The sequence below is a fragment of the Lampetra planeri genome, chromosome 56, assembly GCF_965212315.1.
Source record: "Lampetra planeri chromosome 56, kcLamPlan1.2.h2, whole genome shotgun sequence".
Lineage (NCBI taxonomy): Eukaryota > Metazoa > Chordata > Hyperoartia > Petromyzontiformes > Petromyzontidae > Lampetra > Lampetra planeri.
The window spans coordinates 1,230,454-1,248,197 of record NC_136162.1 but is presented as its reverse complement, the minus strand read 5'-3'; the positions used below and the strand labels follow the sequence as shown (position 1 = coordinate 1,248,197).

The window sequence follows — 17,744 nt, the reverse complement described above, 5'->3', positions numbered from 1 at the left end:
TGGTAGGTAGGGGCGGTGGTGGGTGGGGGCGGTGGTGGGTGGGATCGGTGGTGGGGGGTGGGCGATGGTGGTAGGAGGGGCAGTGGTGGGTGGAGGCGGTGGTGGGTGGGATCGGTGGTGGGGGGGGTCATGTCACGGTGCGCCAACCGCGGCGCCACCGCTCACAGAGACGCGTGTTGGCTGTGGCGCCGCAGGAGGAGCGGAGGAAGTGGTCTCCGCGTGGCGCTCGCGGAGCGGATTTCTTTACTTCTCCAAACGCTTCTGTCTCGCTCTCGGTATCAGTATCTGTCTTAACAGACTGTAGGGGCAAGTGCTGTTAGCGAGTAGCACCTATGAAGGCCGGCACGGCACATGAGCTGGCGGGTGGCCAGCACCCCTAGTGGCGATGTTGATACGCTGCACCAGGTACTCATTTTGAGGCTGAGTCGACCTAGGGGAGGCCCAGGACCGGTTTAAAGAATCGTCACCGGGTGTTGGTGGCCGTGAGCGGGAATCGAACTCCGGTCACCGTGTTTCACACACACACACACAAACAAAGATCCCCCGTGTAGCCTCGCTAGACTGCCGTGGCAAGTGCTGTGAGCGAGTAGCGACCAATGTAGGTCACCACGGTGCACGTGGTGGGTGATTGGGGGTGGTGGTGTGGTGCCACATAGACAAAGGTCCCCCGTATAGCCTCGACAGACTGTCGGGGCAAGTGCTGTGAGATCAACACGGTTTTATCGACCACACCACCCCAACACATATCCTGACCCCCCCCTACCCCCCCCCCCGATCGTTCTGTCCCTTCCCCCCCATCCCCCCCACCCCCAGGTGACCCCCCCCCCCCGACTTCTCTTGTTCCTCTCCCCCACCCCCCCACCACCATCCCCACTTCGGTCGGACTTTAAGCCACTTCCTCATTTGACAGACACGTGTACAGTCTACGTGTGGCAACTTGTGTCACTACACGTGGGACGTGGGTGGCCTCGGGAAGGGGGGGGGGGGTAGAAGGGGGGATGGGGGGTTTATGCGGGATGACCATACTTCGCCACGCTAGTCAATGCGGTTTTTGCTGAAGGCGGCTGGGATAACAGAGATTCGGGAACGTAGACGAGACAGTACAACAATGGATGTTGCTGCTTCGATGCCCTCTGCTGCTGCCCGCCACGTAGCCTCCGCAGCAGCAGCCTATAGCAACCTGGTTAGCACAGAGGGGGTCGCACACTCAAGCTGTAGCGAGCACTCTCGTCAACAACACAACGGAGACAGGTGAGGACTCCACACCTGTTATTCCACCTTATACATCACACGCTGCTCCCTCTTTCATCCACAGCTCTCTCCTTCTTCCACAGCTCTACCTCATTCATTTACAGCTGCCTCCTCCATCCACAGTTCTCTCCTTTATCCACAGCTCCCTCCTTCATTCACAGCTCTCTCTTTCATCCACAGCTCTTTCCTTCATCCAAAGCTCTCTCCTTCATCCGCAGCTCTCTCTTTCATCCACAGCTCTCTCCTTCATCAACAGCTCCCTCCTTCATACACAGCTCTCGCTCATTCATTCACAGCTCTTTCCTTCATCCACAACTCTCTCCTTCATCCACAGCTCCCTCCTTCATCCACCGCTCCCTTCCTTTATCCACAGCTCCCTCCTTCACCCGCAGCTCTCTCCTTCATCCACAGCTCTCTCCTTCATCCACAGCTCTCTCCTTCATCCACAGGTCTCCCTCCTTCATCCACAGCTCCCTCCTTCATACACATATCTCTCATTCATCCACCGCTCCCTCCTTCATCCACAGCTCTCTCCTTCATCCACAGCTCTCTCCTTCATCCACAGGTCTCCCTCCTTCATCCACAGCTCCCTCCTTCATACACAGATCTCTCATTCATCCACAGCTCCCTCCTTCATCCACAGCTTTCTCCTTCATACACTGCTCCCTCCCTCATCCACAGCTCTATCCTTCATCCACAGCTCTCTCTTTCATCCACAGCTTCTTCCTTCATACACAGATCTCTCCTTCATCCACAGCTCTCTCCTTCCTCCACACCTCTCTCCTTCATCCACAGCTCCCTCCTTCATCCACCGCTCCCTCCTTCATCCACAGCTCTCTCGTTCATCCACAGCTCTTTTCTTCATCCAAAGCTCTCTCCTTCATCCACAGCTCTCTCTTTCATCCACAGCGCTCTCCTTCATCCACAGCTCCCTCCTTCATCCACAGCTCTCCCTCATTCATTCACAGCTCTTTCCTTCATCCACAACTCTCTCCTTAATCCACAGTTCTCTCTTTCAGCCACAACTCTCTCCTTCATCCACAGCTCCCTCCTTCATCCACAGCTTTCTCCTTCATCCACAGGTCTCCCTCCTTCATCCACAGCTCTCTCTTTCATCCACAGTTCTCTCCTTCATCCACAGCTCTCTCCTTCACCCACAGTTCTCTCCTTCATCCACAGGTCTCCCTCCTTCATCCACAGCTCTCTCCTTCACCCACAGTTCTCTCCTTCATCCACCGCTCCCTCCTTCATCCACAGCTCCCTCCTTCATACACAGCTTTCTCCTTCATCTACAGCTCCCTCCTTCATCCACAGCTCTCTCTTTCATCCACAGCTTCCTCCTTCATACACAGATCTCTCCTTCATTCACAGCTCCCTCCTTCCTCCACACCTCTCTCCTTCATCCACAGCTCCCTCCTTCATCCACCGCTCCCTCCTTCATCCACAGCTCTCTCCTTCATCCACAGCTCTCTCCTTCATCCGCAGCTCCCTCCTTCACCCACACCTCTCTCCTTCATCCACAGCTCCCTCTTTCATCCACAGCTGTCTCCATCCACAGCTCTCTCCTTCATCCACAGCTCTCTCCTTCATCCGCAGCTCCCTCCTTCATCCACACTTCTCTCCTTCATCCGCAGCTTCCTCCTTCATCCACAGCTCTCTCCTTCATCCACAGCTCTCCCTCCTTCATCCACAGCTCCCTCCTTCATTCACAGCTACCTCCTTCATCCACAGCTCCTTCCTTCATCCACAGCTTTCTCCTTCATCCACAGCTCTCTCCTTCATCCACAATTCCCTCCTTCATCCACAGCTCCCACCTTCATCCACAGCTCCCTCCTTCATCCACAGCTCTCTCCAACACCCACAGCTCCCTCCTTCATCCACAGCTCCCACCTTCATCCGCAGCTCCCTCCTTCATACACAGCTATTTCCATCATCCATAGCTCTCTCCTTCATCCACAGGTCTCCCTCCTTCATCCGCAGCTCCCTCCTTCATACACAGATCTCTCATTCATCCACAGCTCCCTCCTTCATCCACAGCTTTCTCCTTCATCCACTGCTCCCTCCCTCATCCACAGCTCTATCCTTCATCCACAGCTCTCTCTTTCATCCACAGCTTCCTCCTTCATCCACAGCTCCCTCCTTCCTCCACACCTCTCTCCTTCATCCACAGCTCTCTCGTTCATCCACAGCTCTCTCTTTCATCCACAGCTCTCTCCTTCATCCACAGCTCCCTCCTTCATCCACAGCTCTCTCCATCCACAGCTCTCTCTTTCATCCACAGCTCTCTCCTTCATCCGCAGCTTCCTCCTTCATCCACAGCTCTCTCCTTCATCCACAGCTCTCCCTCCTTCATCCACAGCTCCCTCCTTCATTCACAGCTACCTCCTTCATCCACAGCTCCCTCCTTCATCCACAGCTCTCTCCTTCATCCACAGCTCCCACCTTCATCCACAGCTCTCTCCATCATCCACAGCTCCCACCTTCATCCACAGCTCCCACCTTCATCCACAGCTCTCTCCATCATCCACAGCTCCCACCTTCATCCACAGCTCTCTCCATCATCCACAGCTCCCACCTTCATCCACAGCTCCCTCCTTCATCCACAGCTCCCACCTTCATCCACAGCTCCCACCTTCATCCACAGCTCTCTCCATCATCCACAGCTCCCACCTTCATCCACAGCTCCCACCTTCATCCACAGCTCTCTCCATCATCCACAGCTCCCACCTTCATCCACAGCTCCCTCCTTCATCCACAGCTCTCTCCATCATCCACAGCTCCCACCTTCATCCACAGCTCCCACCTTCATCCACAGCTCTCTCCTTCATCCACAGCTCCCACCTTCATCCACAGCTCCCACCTTCATCCACAGCTCCCACCTTCATCCACAGCTCTCTCCTTCATCCACAGCTCCCACCTTCATCCACAGCTCCCTCCTTCATCCACAGCTCCCACCTTCATCCACAGCTCTCTCCATCATCCACAGCTCCCACCTTCATCCACAGCTCCCACCTTCATCCACAGCTCTCTCCTTCATCCACAGCTCCCACCTTCATCCACAGCTCCCACCTTCATCCACAGCTCCCACCTTCATCCACAACTCTCTCCTTCATCCACAGCTCCCTCCTTCATCCACAGCTCCCTCCTTCATCCACAGCTCCCTCCTTGATCCACAGCTCCCTCCTTCATCCACAGCTCTCTCCTTCATCCACAACTCCCTCCTTGATCCACAGCTCCCTCCTTCATCCACAGCTCCCACCTTCATCCACAACTCTCTCCTTCATCCACAGCTCCCTCCTTCATCCACAGCTCCCTCCTTCATCCACAGCTCCCTCCTTGATCCACAGCTCCCTCCTTCATCCACAGCTCCCTCCTTCATCCACAGCTCTCTCCTTCATCCACAACTCCCTCCTTGATCCACAGCTCCCTCCTTCATCCACAGCTCCCTCCTTCATCCACAACTCTCTCCTTCATCCACAGCTCCCTCCTTCATCCACAGCTCTCTCCTTCATCCACAACTCCCTCCTTGATCCACAGCTCCCTCCTTCATCCACAGCTCCCTCCTTCATCCACAACTCTCTCCTTCATCCACAGCTCCCTCCTTCATCCACAGCTCCCTCCTTCATCCACAGCTCCCTCCTTGATCCACAGCTCCCTCCTTCATCCACAGCTCTCTCCTTCATCCACAGCTCCCTCCTTCATCCACAGCTCTCTCCTTCATCCACAACTCCCTCCTTCATCCACAGCTCTCTCCTTCATCCACAGCTCCCTCCTTCATCCACAGCTCCCTCCTTGATCCACAGCTCCCTCCTTCATCCACAGCTCCCTCCTTGATCCACAGCTCCCTCCTTCATCCACAACTCCCTCCTTGATCCACAGCTCCCTCCTTCATCCACAGCTCTCTCCTTCATCCACAACTCCCTCCTTCATCCACAGCTCTCTCCTTCATCCACAGCTCTCTCCTTCATCCACAGCTCTCTCCTTCATCCACAGCTCTCTCCTTCATCCACAACTCCCTCCTTCATCCACAGCTCTCTCCTTCATCCACAGCTCTCTCCTTCATCCACAGCTCTCTCCTTCATCCACAGCTCTCTCCTTCATCCACAGCTCCCTCCTTCATCCACAACTCCCTCCTTCATCCACAGCTCTCTCCTTCATCCACAGCTCTCTCCTTCATCCACAACTCTCTCCTTCATCCACAGCTCCCTCCTTCATCCACAGCTCTCTCCTTCATCCACAGCTCTCTCCTTCATCCACAGCTCCCTCCTTGATCCACAGCTCCCTCCTTCATCCACAGCTCTCTCCTTCATCCACAGCTCCCTCCTTCATCCACAGTTCCCTCCTTCATCCACAGCTCCCTCCTTCATCCACAGCTCCCACCTTCATCCACAGCTCCCTCCTTCATCCACAGTTCTCTCCTTCATCCACAGTTCTCCCTCCTTCATCCACAGCTCCCTCCTTCATACACAGCTCCCTCCTTCATCCACAGCTCCCACCTTCATCCACAGCTCCCTCCTTCATCCACAGTTCTCTCCTTCATCCACAGTTCTCCCTCCTTCATCCACAGTTCCCTCCTTCATCCACAGCTCCCTCCTTCATCCACAGCTCCCACCTTCATCCACAGCTCCCTCCTTCATCCACAGTTCTCTCCTTCATCCACAGCTCTCCCACCTTCATCCACAGCTCCCTCCTTCATCCACAGCTCCCTCCTTCATCCACAGCTCCCACCTTCATCCACAGTTCTCTCCTTCATCCACAGCTCTCCCACCTTCATCCACAGCTCCCTCCTTCATCCACAGTTCTCTCCTTCATCCACAGCTCCCACCTTCATCCACAGCTCCCTCCTTCATCCACAGCTCCCTCCTTCATCCACAGTTCTCTCCTTCATCCACAGCTCTCCCACCTTCATCCACAGCTCCCTCCTTCATCCACAGTTCTCTCCTTCATCCACAGCTCCCACCTTCATCCACAGCTCCCTCCTTCATCCACAGTTCTCTCCTTCATCCACAGCTCCCTCCTTCATCCACAGCTCCCACCTTCATCCACAGCTCCCTCCTTCATCCACAGTTCTCTCCTTCATCCACAGCTCTCCCACCTTCATCCACAGCTCCCTCCTTCATCCACAGCTCCCTCCTTCATCCACAGCTCTCTACTTCATCCACAGCTCTCTCCTTCATCCACAGCTCCCTCCTTCATCCACAGTTCCCTCCTTCATCCACAGCTCCCTCCTTCATCCACAGCTCCCACCTTCATCCACAGCTCCCTCCTTCATCCACAGCTCTCCCTCCTTCATCCACAGCTCCCTCCTTCATCCACACCTCTCCCTCCTTCATCCACAGCTCCCTCCTTCATACACAGATCTCTCCTTCATCCACAGCTCTCTCCTTCATCCACAGCTCTCCCTCCTTCATCCACAGCTCCCTCCTTCATACACAGATCTCTCCTTCATCCACAGTTCTCTCCTTCATCCACAGCTCTCCCTCCTTCATCCACAGCTCCCTCCTTCATACACAGATCTCTCCTTCATCCACAGCTCTCCCTCCTTCATCCACAGCTCTCTCCTTCATCCACAGATCTCCCTCCTTCATCCACAGCTCCCTCCTTCATCCACAGTTCTCTCCTTCATCCACAGCTCTCCCTCCTTCATCCACAGCTCCCTCCTTCATACACAGATCTCTCTTTCATCCACAGCTCCCTCCTTCATCCCCAGCTCCCTCCTTCATCCACAGCTTTCTCTTTCATCCACAGCTCCCTCCTTCCTCCACACCTCTCTCCTTCATCCACAGCTCCCTTCTTCATCAACCACTCCCTCCTTCATCCACAGCTCTCTCCTTCATCCGCAGCTCCCTCCTTCATCCACAGCTCTCTCCTTCATCCACAGCTCTCTCCTTCATCCGCAGCTCCCTCCTTCATCCACAGCTCTCTCCATCCACAGCTCTCTTTTTCATCCACAGCTTTCTCCTTCATCCACAGCTCCCTCCTTCACCCACAGCTCCCTCCTTCACCCACAGCTCTCGCTCCTTCATCCACAGCTCTCTCCTTCATCCACAGCTCTCTCCTTCATCCACAGCTCTCCCTCCTTCACAGCTCCCTCTTTCATCCACAGCTCTTTCCTTCATCCAAAGCTTTCTCCTTCATCCACAGCTCTCCCTCCTTCATCCACAGCTTTCTCCTTCATACACAGCTCTCTCCTTCCCCCACAGCTCCCTCCTTCACCCACAGTTATCTCCTTCACCCACAGTTATCTCCTTCACCCACAGTTATCTCCTTCATCCACAGCTCCCTCCTTTATCCACATCTGTCTCCTTCATCCATAGCTCTCTCTCCTTCCACCACAGCTCTCTCCTTCATCCACAGCTCCCTCCTTCATCCACAGCTCTCTCCTTCATCCACAGCTCTCTCCTTCATCCACAGCTCTCTACTTCATCCACAGCTCCCTCCTTCATCCACAGCTCTCTCCTTCATCCACAGCTCTCTACTTCATCCACAGCTCCCTCCTTCATCCACAGCTCTCTCCTTCATCCACAGCTCTCTACTTCATCCACAGCTCCCTCCTTCATCCACAGCTCTCTCCTTCATCCACAGCTCTCTCCTTCATCCACAGCTCTCTCCTTCATCCACAGCTCCCTCCTTCATCCACAGCTCTCTCCTTCATCCACAGCTCTCTCCTTCATCCACAGCTCTCTACTTCATCCACAGCTCTCTACTTCATCCACAGCTCTCTCCTTCATCCACAGCTCTCTCCTTCATCCACAGCTCTCTACTTCATCCACAGCTCTCTACTTCATCCACAGCTCCCTCCTTCATCCACAGCTCTCTCCTTCATCCACAGCTCCCTTCTTCTGCTCACTCCTGCCAACGTCTCCCTCTTATCCGCATGTGCCCATCTGCCATTCCCTCCTCCTCCCCTCGTCCCTACAGGGATTGGTGTCACCGTGTAAGGAGGAAGCTATCGCTCCAGGATATCTTGACTGCTATGTGTCCCGACAAAATCTGTATGTTGAGTTGGTGATCACCCTGAGGTCACCCTTGGAAATGAGACTCCTATCCTGGTCCTCTTGAGCTTTTGGTGGCGCGCAGAATCAACTGAAATTTTGAACCTGTTCAAACTCGTGGTGGTTTCTCCCTGCTGTGCTATTTTTAAATCCTTTATATTAAGTTCGCTTGCTTGCGCGCTTACGACCGTGCAAATCTTTCGGTCGTTTTTAACCCACTTCCCGTGATCCAATCGAGCTGACATTTTCCACACAGACTCGTTGTGCGTGACAATTTCTTTTCGTGAACATTTTTTTTCCAAAATTTTACACTTTTTAGGACAAAAATATTATATTTAATTACCATTTGTTTAATGGTGCAATGCAATCATCTGACCCATAGGTGGCAGCCATCTCAAGCCAGAGGACGAGAGGACTCTAGCCGCCACGCATATAAAAGATTTATAGTGAAAAACTTTGTTTTTACGGGTAAATTTGTTTCATTTTACCAGCTACGGCCCACTCAGCTGTGTAGCTATTTTTCCCAAGCGACCCTGGCCGTCACAAATGATAGCAGTTGAACTTAAGTGGCTATTTTCGTGGGAATCTACAGCAGTAGCGAAATACTCTGAGCGCGTGGTGATGTTCATTCGACATGTGGAGGGAAAAAGCGGAGGACCCCGGATCAAAATCCACACGACCACGGGTAGAGAGAGAGATGAGCTACCCGTCGGAGGGCCGTCGGACTGCGAGAAGGGCTGCGTGCAGATCGAGAGAGAGCGAGAGAGAGAGTGGGCGAGAGTGAGCGAGAGAGTGAGCGAGAGGTGGGGGTTTACATAAAGCAAAGTAAAAAAAAGAGAGAGAGCGAGAGAGAGAGTGGGCGAGTGAGCGAGAGAGTGAGCGAGAGAGTGAGCGAGAGGTGGGGGTTTACATAAAGCAAAGTTTAAAAATGTAAAAAAAAAATACAAAAAAATTACGAAATGATGAACGAAGCAAAGTGCCCACTACACCGAGCATCTTCTTGTTTCCATTGATCATAAAAAAAATAAAAAAGAGAGACGCAAACTACAAATATACAGCAGGCGTCGTCAGGGTCAGGATCGAACCCACGACCTCCTGTGGGCATCACGGTGGCGAGATGTTAACTACCTCACGTGGCATGCAGGAGAGCATGGGTTCGATGCCTGACCCTGACTCCTGTATATTTGGAGATTGCGTGTCTTTCTCTCTCTCCTCTTTTACGATCAGAGGAAACAAGAAGATGCTCGGTGTAGTCGGCACTTTGCTTCGTTCATCATTTCGTTTTTTAATGCTTTGCTTTTTGTTAAACCCCCCCCCCCCCCCGTCTTTCTCTCTCTTCCCGTGGTGGTCGTGTGGATTTTTCTCCGGGTCCTCCAGTATTTCCCTCCATATCGAGAATAAATGTCACACGTTTAGAGCGTTTGACTACTGCTAACATTTCCACGCGATGATGATGATGATGTTGAGAAGCTATCATTTGTGATCGCCAGGTCGCATCTAATTAAAGAGCTATACAGCTCAGTGGGACTCACCTGGTAAAATAAAAAGTTTACAGTTTAGTTTGGTATGCCAGGCGAGGTAGTTAACATCTCGCCATTGTGGTGCCCCTCCCTCCCCTCTCCTCTCTCCCCCATCCCCTCCCCATCCCTCCCCTCTCTCCCCCCTCCTTCCCTCCCCTCTCACTCCATCCCTCCCTCCCCTCTCTCCCCTCCCTCCCTCCCTCCCTCCTCCCTCCCCCCTCCCTCCCTCTCTCCCTCCCTCCCTCCCCTCCCCCCTCCCCCCCCTCCCTCCCTCTCTCCCCTCCCTCCCTCCCTCCCCCATCCCCTCCCCTCCCTCCCTCCCTCCCCTCTCTCCCTCCCCTCCCTCCCTCCCTCCCCCCTCACTCCATCCCTCCCTCCCCTCTCCCCCCTCCCTCCCCCCCCTCCCTCGCCCCCTCTCCCCCCCTCCCCCCCTCCCCCCTCCCTCCCCCATCTCTGCTCTCCCTCCCCTCCCCCATCCCTCCCCTCCCTACCTCTCTCCTTCCCTTCCTCCCCCCTCACTCCATCCCTCGCTCCCCTCTCTCCCCCCTCTTCCTTCTCTCCCTCCCTTCCTCCCCCCTCACTCCCTTCCACCTCCCTCCCCCTCCTTCCCCCTTCCCTCCCCTCCCTCCCTCTCTCTCTCCCTCCCTCCCTCCCCCCTCACTCCATCCCCCCTCACTCCATCCCTCCCTCCCTCCTCCTTCTTCCCCCCTCCCTCTCTCTCTCCCCTTCTTCCCTCCCTCACTCCATCCCTCCCTCCTTCCCCCCTCCCTCCCTCCCCCTCCCTCCCCCCTTCCCTCCCTCCTCCCTCCCCCCTCACTCCATCCCCCTTCACTTCATTCCCCCTCACCTCCATCCCTCCCTTCCTCCTCCCTCCCTCCTCCCTCCCCCCTTCCCCCCCCTCCCTCCCCCCCTCCCTCCCCCACCTTCTCCCCCCTCCCTCCCCCTCCCCCCCCCCTCCCTCCACCCCCCCCTCCCAGGAGAACCTGAACCTGGCCTCTGAACTCGGCGTCGGCGATCGGCTGCCACGTGGTGAACATCGGCGCGGAAGACCTGCGGGAGGGCAAGCCGCACCTGGTGCTCGGCCTCCTGTGGCAGGTCATCAAGATCGGCCTCTTCGCCTCCATCGAGATCACCAGGAACGAGGGTGAGTGGAGGGGGGAGGGGAGGGGGGAGGGGAGGGGGGGGATGGGGAGGGGGAGGGGGAAGGGGGGGGAGGGGGGGGTGGGGGAGACCACAAGGAGTTGGACACTTGTCCAAGTTCCAGTTGATTCGGTGTGTGAATAGGAACGGGAGAGATCAGGATAGGAGTCTCATGTCGTCATTATGCTGCTGCTGATGGTGGTGCTGCTGCTGCTGATACTGATGATGGTATCGATGCTGCTGATGATGCTGCTAACGATGATGATGCTGCTGGTGCTCATGAAGATTATGATGATGGTGATGCTGGTACCGATGATGATGCTGCTGAAGATGATGCTGCTGATGATGATCGTGCTGCTGCTGATGTTGCTGCTAATGATGTTGCTGTTGCTGATGATGATGCTGCTACTCATGATGATGATGCTGCTCCTACTGATGATGCTGCTACTCATAATGATGATGCTGCTGCTACTGACGATGATGATGCTGGTACTGATGATGATGATGCTGCTGCTACTGATGATGCTGCTACTGATGATGCTGCTACTGATGAGATGATGCTGCTGCTACTGATGATGATGCTGCTACTGATGATGATGCTACTGCTGCTACTGATGATGCTGCTAATGATGCTGATGCTACTGAAGATGATGCTGCTGCTACTGATGATGCTGATGCTGCTGCTGCTGATGCTGCTGCTGATGCTGCTGATGCTGCTGCTGATGCTGCTGCTGCTACTGATGCTGATGATGCTGCTACTGATGCTGATGCTGCTACTGATGCTGCTGCTGCTACTGATGCTGATGATGCTGCTGCTGATGCTGCTGCTGCTACTGATGATGCTGCTACTGATGAGGATGATGCTGCTACTGATGCTGCTGCTGCTACTGCTGCTGCTGCTACTGCTGTCTGCTACTGATGCTGCTGCTACTGATGATGCTGATGCTGCTGCTACTGCTGATGATGCTGCTACTGCTGATGATGCTGCTACTGCTGATGATGCTACTACTGCTGATGATGCTGCTGCTACTGATGCTGATGCTGCTGCTGCTGTTGTGCGCAGCGCTGATCGCGCTGCTGCGCGAACGGCGAGACGCTGGAGGAGCTCGTGAAGCTGTCGCCCGAGGAGCTGCTCCTGCGGTGGGTCAACCACCACCTGGAGGGGGCGGGCTGGAGCAAGATCAACAACTTCTCCAGCGACATCAAGGCACGTGGGGGGCACGCGGGGGGGCGGGGGGGGGGGCATGGGGGGGGGAATGGGGGGGGGGATGGGTGGGACAAGGGGGACACAAGGAGGGTGGGGGGGGGGGAGCACGTGGGATACGGGGGGAGGGGTGGTACTGGGGAAAAAGGGGGGGGGGGGTGCACAGAGGAGGCACGAGAGCATGGGGAGACCCGGGTAGGACACGGGGGGCGGGGGGGGGCATGGCATTGGGGGGGGGGATGGGGAGAATGGAGAGACAGGGAGACACACGGAGGGTGGGTGGGGGGCATGTGGGATACGGGGGGGGAGGGGGGGCACCTGGGGGAGGGGTGGTACTGGGGTAGGGGGGTGCATAGAGGCGATATGAGAGGAGTCACGTGGGCATGGGGAGACATGGTTTGAGACCGGCGCAGAAAAAGTTGCTAAGAATGGTCGAGTCTAGAGCCGGTGTCCTGAGAAGCGGCGTTACTTTGAAGCCATCATAAACGTCGAATGGACAATCGCAGTCTTCCAGTGACCTGTTACAGAGATCCTGGAGAAATGATCTTCTTGGTTCTTTCGGTAAAGTCACGTAGAAGGTAAATAAGAAAATAATAAAAAGAAAACGTAAAAAAGAACCAAGAAGATGAATCCCTGCAGTCACGAAAGCTTTAAATCGAAAGGAGAAATTATCTCGAAGGGGTTGGGGCAGGAAAAGAATCAAGAGGATAAAAGGTGTCGTGAAAATTCGTTCATGAATTGAGTCGATTCAGAGACGGAAAGTTCAGAGAAGGACGGCTAAATACCGTGACCTTGAAAGGTGGGGAAGGGACGGTGATTGGCGGGGAGGAGTAATTGAGACCAGATGCAGAGTACACGTGGAGCTGAATCTTCCACATGTCCGTGTGACTCTGTGGTGTCCATGTCTCTCTGTGGATGTGTGACTCTATCCGTGTGTCTGTGTGTCTGTCTCAGAGGTCGCAAATGGGGTTTGATTCCTTACCCGTACCCGGCCGCACCAGGGTCGCAAACGGGTACCCGTACCCTACCCCGTACCGTACCCGGCCGGGTACGGATAGGGTACGGGTATCGGGTACCTGATTGCGACCTCTGGGATGAAGCCATGTTGCAGTGCGGGTCGGTTGATTCTAGGGAGTTGAATTGTGAGAAGAGAACAAGACGTTGGGAAAATGAGTGACAAACGGTGACTCACCAGTGACTTACGGCCTACCCGTACCCGTACCCCGGCCGCACCAGGGTCGCAAACGGGTACCCGTATCCGGCCGGGTATCGGGTAGGGTACGGGTATCGGGTACCCGATTGCGACCTCTGCTCTGTCTCTGTGTGTTTATGGTGATGTCTGTGTGTGTTGGCTAATTGCACGTGTGTCCATGTGTCTAACTGTGCGTGTGTCCACGTGTGTGTCCACGTGTGTGTCCACGTGTGTGTCCACGTGTGTGTGCGTGTGTCCATCAGGACTCCAAGGCGTACTTCCACCTGCTCAACCAGATCGCTCCAAGGGGGAGGACAGGGTGGACATCGACATGTCTGGCTTCAACGTGAGTCACCCCCCTCCACCAACCACCTCCACCAACCACCACCACCCACCACCTCCCCCCACCACCACCACCCCCACCCACCACCTCCACCCACCACCACCACACCACCACCTCCACCCACCACCTCCACCAACCACCTCCACCCACCATCCCCACCCACCATCTCCACCACCTCCAACCACCATCACCACCACCCCCACCCACCACCCCCACCCCACCACCTCCACCCACCAACTCCACCCACCACCTCCACCCACCACCCACCACCTCCACCCCCACCAACCTCCTCCACCCACTACCCTCCACCCACCACCTCCACCCACCACCATCACCAACCACCACCACCACCACCCACCACCTCCAACCACCACCCACCACCTTCACCCCACCCCCACCTCCACCCACCACCATCACCAACCACCACCACCACCCACCACCTCCACCCCACACACCGCCACCTCTCACCCACCTCCACCTCCACCCACCACCTCCACCACCTCCACCCCCACCCACCACCTCCAGCCACCACCACCACCCACCTCCACCCACCACCTCCACCCACCACCTCCACGCCACCACCTCCACCCACCACCCCCACCCACCACCTCCACCACCTCCACCACTACCACCACAAACCACCCCCCACCAACCACCACCTCCACTCACCCACCTCCACCCCACCACCTCCACCCACCACCTCCACCCACCACCCCACCCACCCACCTCCACCCACCACCACCACCCACCACCTCCACCCACCACCACCCACTACCACCCACCCACCACCCACCACCCCCACCCACCCACTCTCACCCCCACCCACCACCTCCACCCACACCTACACCCACCACCCCCCCCCCCCACACCACCACCCCATCCACTACCCTCCACCCACCTCCACCCACCACCACCCCCACCCACCCACCTCCACCCACCCCCACCCACCACCACCCACCACCCCACACCCACCATCACCCACCACCTCCATTCACCCACCTCCACCCACCACCTCCACCTCCACCCCACCACCTCACCCCCAACACCACCACCCACCCACCTACCTCCCACCCACCACCTCCACCCACCACCCCCACCCACCCACCATCTCCACCCACCAACCTTCACCCACCACCACCCCACCCCCACCCCCACCACCTCCCCACCCCCACCACCTCCACCACCACCTCCTCCCACCCACCCCCCACCCACCACCCCCACCCACCACCTCACCCACCACCACCCACCACCTCCACCCACCACCTTCACCCACCTCCACCTCCACCCACCACCTCCACCCACCACCCCCACCCACCCACCCCACCCACCCACCACCCCCCACCCACCACCCCCACCCACCACCACCCACCAACCCCCACCCACCACCCACCACCACCCACCACCACCCACCACCTCCCACCCACCACCACCCCCACCCACCACCTCCACCCACCACCCCCACCCACCACACCTCCACCCCACCACCTCCACCCACCACCACCCACCACCTTCACCCATCACCAACCACCACCACCCACCACCTTCACCCCACCTCCACCTCCACCCACCACCTCCACCCACCACCACCCACCACCTCCACCCACCACCTCCACCCCCACCTCCAACCACCACCTCCCAATCACCATCTCCACCCACCACCTCCACCCACCACCACCCACCACCTCCACCCACCACCTCCACCCACCACCACCCACCACCTCCACCCACCACCCTCCACCAACCACCTCCACCCACCACCTCCACCACCACCTCCACCCACCAACTCCACCCACCACCCACCACCCTCCACCAACCACCTCCACCCACCACCTCCACCCACCTCCACCCACCTCCACCCACCAACTCCACTCACCACCCTTCACCCCCCCACCCACCACCCTCCACCCACCACCACCACCCACCTCCACCCACCACCACACCACCTCCCACCCCACCACCTCCACCACCACCTCCACCACCACCTCCACCCACCACCTCCACCCACCACCTCCACCACCCCCCACCCACTACCTCCACCCACCACCCACCACCTCCACCCACCACCCACCACCTCCACCCACCACCCACCTCCACCAACCACCACCACCACCCCACCACCTCCACCCACCACCCCGCCACCTTCACCCACCTCCACCTCCACCCACCACCTCCACCACCTCTCCACCCCCACCCACCACCTCCAGCCACCACCACCCACCCACCTCCACCCACCACCTCCACCCACCACCTCCACCCACCACCTCCACCCACCACCCCCACCCACCACCTCCACCACCTCCACCACTACCACCACAAACCACCCCCCACCAACCACCTCCACTCACCACCTCCACCCACCACCTTCCACCCACCACCTCCACCCACCACCCCCACCCACCACCTCCACCCACCACCACCACCCACCACCTCCACCCACCACCACCCACTACCTCCACCCACCACCCCCACCCCCCACCACCCCCACCCACCACTCACCCCCACCCACCACCTCCACCCACCACCTACACCCACCACCCCCCCCACCCACCACCTCCATCCACTACCTCCACCCACCTCCACCCACCACCACCCCCCACCCACCACCTCCACCCCCACCCCCACCCCACCACCACCCACCACCTCCACCCACCATCACCCACCACCTCCATTCACCACCTCCACCCACCACCTCCACCTCCACCCACCACCTTCACCCATCACCACCATCCACCCACCTACCTCCACCCACCACCTCCACCCACCACCCCCACCCACCACCATCTCCACCCACCACCTTCACCCCACCACCACCACCCCCACCACCTCCTCCACCCACCACCTCCACCACCACCTCCACCCACTCACCCCCCCCACCCACCACCCCCACCCACCACCTTCACCCACCACCACCCACCACCATCCACCCACCACCTTCACCCCACCTCCACCTCCACCCACCACCTCCACCCACCACCCCCACCCACCACCTCCACCCACCACCCCCACCCACCACCCCCCACCCACCACCACCCCACCACCCCCACCCACCCCCCACCACCACCCACCACCTCCACCCACCACCCCCACCCACCACCTCCACCCACCACCCCCCACCCACCACCTCCACCCACCACCTCCACCCACCACCACCCACCACCTTCACCCATCACCAACCACCACCACCCACCACCTTCACCCACCTCCACCTCCACCCACCACCTCCACCCACCACCACCCACCACCTCCACCCACCACCTCCACCCCCACCTCCACCACCACCCTCCACTCACCATCTCCACCCACCACCTCCACCCACCACCACCCACCACCTCCACCCACCACCTCCACCCACCACCACCCACCACCTCCACCCACCACCTCCACCAACCACCTCCACCCACCACCTCCACCACCACCTCCACCCACCAACTCCACCCACCACCCACCACCTCCACCAACCACCTCCACCCACCACCTCCACCCACCTACACCCACCTCCACCCACCAACTCCACTCACCACCTTCACCCCCACCCACCACTCCACCCACCACCACCACCCACCTCCACCCACCACCAACCACCTCCACCCACCACCTCCACCACCACCTCCACCACCACCTCCACCCACCACCTCCACCCACCACCTCCACCACCCCCACCCACTACCTCCACCCACCACCCACCTCCACCCACCACCCACCACCTCCACCCACCACCCACCTCCACCAACCACCACCTCCACCAATCACTTCCACCCACCCACCACCCCCCCCACCCACCCCACCTCCACCCACCACCTCCACCCCCCACCCCCCCCCGCAGGAGGTAGAGCACGTGGGGCGTGCGGAGGCGATGCTGCAGCAGGCGGAGCGTCTGGGCTGTCGGCAGTTCGTGACCCCCATGGACGTGGTACGAGGCAACCCCAAGCTGAACGTCGCTCTAGGTTCGTGGCCAACCTCTTCAACCGACACCCGGCCCTCATCAAGCCCACCGACATGGACATCGACTGGACCCTTGCTAGAGGGTGCGTGTGTGTGTGTGTCAGTGTGTGTGTGTGAGCGTGTGTGTGTGTGTGTGTCAGCGTGCATGTGTGTGTGT

General features: G+C 58.1%; 1 protein-coding gene across 1 annotated transcript in view; it reads left to right on the top strand.

Moving 5' to 3' along the window:
- LOC144735667 (plastin-3-like) overlaps positions 1 to 17,738 on the top strand; it is a 43,599-nt gene extending 25,861 nt beyond the window's left edge. The window contains 8 exon segments of the mRNA XM_078618132.1: positions 10,744 to 10,761; positions 10,763 to 10,910; positions 11,970 to 11,992; positions 11,994 to 12,113; positions 13,566 to 13,605; positions 13,608 to 13,648; positions 17,469 to 17,588; positions 17,591 to 17,738. Of these exon segments, the coding sequence (XP_078474258.1) occupies positions 10,744 to 10,761; positions 10,763 to 10,910; positions 11,970 to 11,992; positions 11,994 to 12,113; positions 13,566 to 13,605; positions 13,608 to 13,648; positions 17,469 to 17,588; positions 17,591 to 17,704 (624 nt within the window). The 3' untranslated portion in view covers positions 17,705 to 17,738.
- The last annotated feature ends 6 nt before the right edge of the window (positions 17,739 to 17,744 follow it).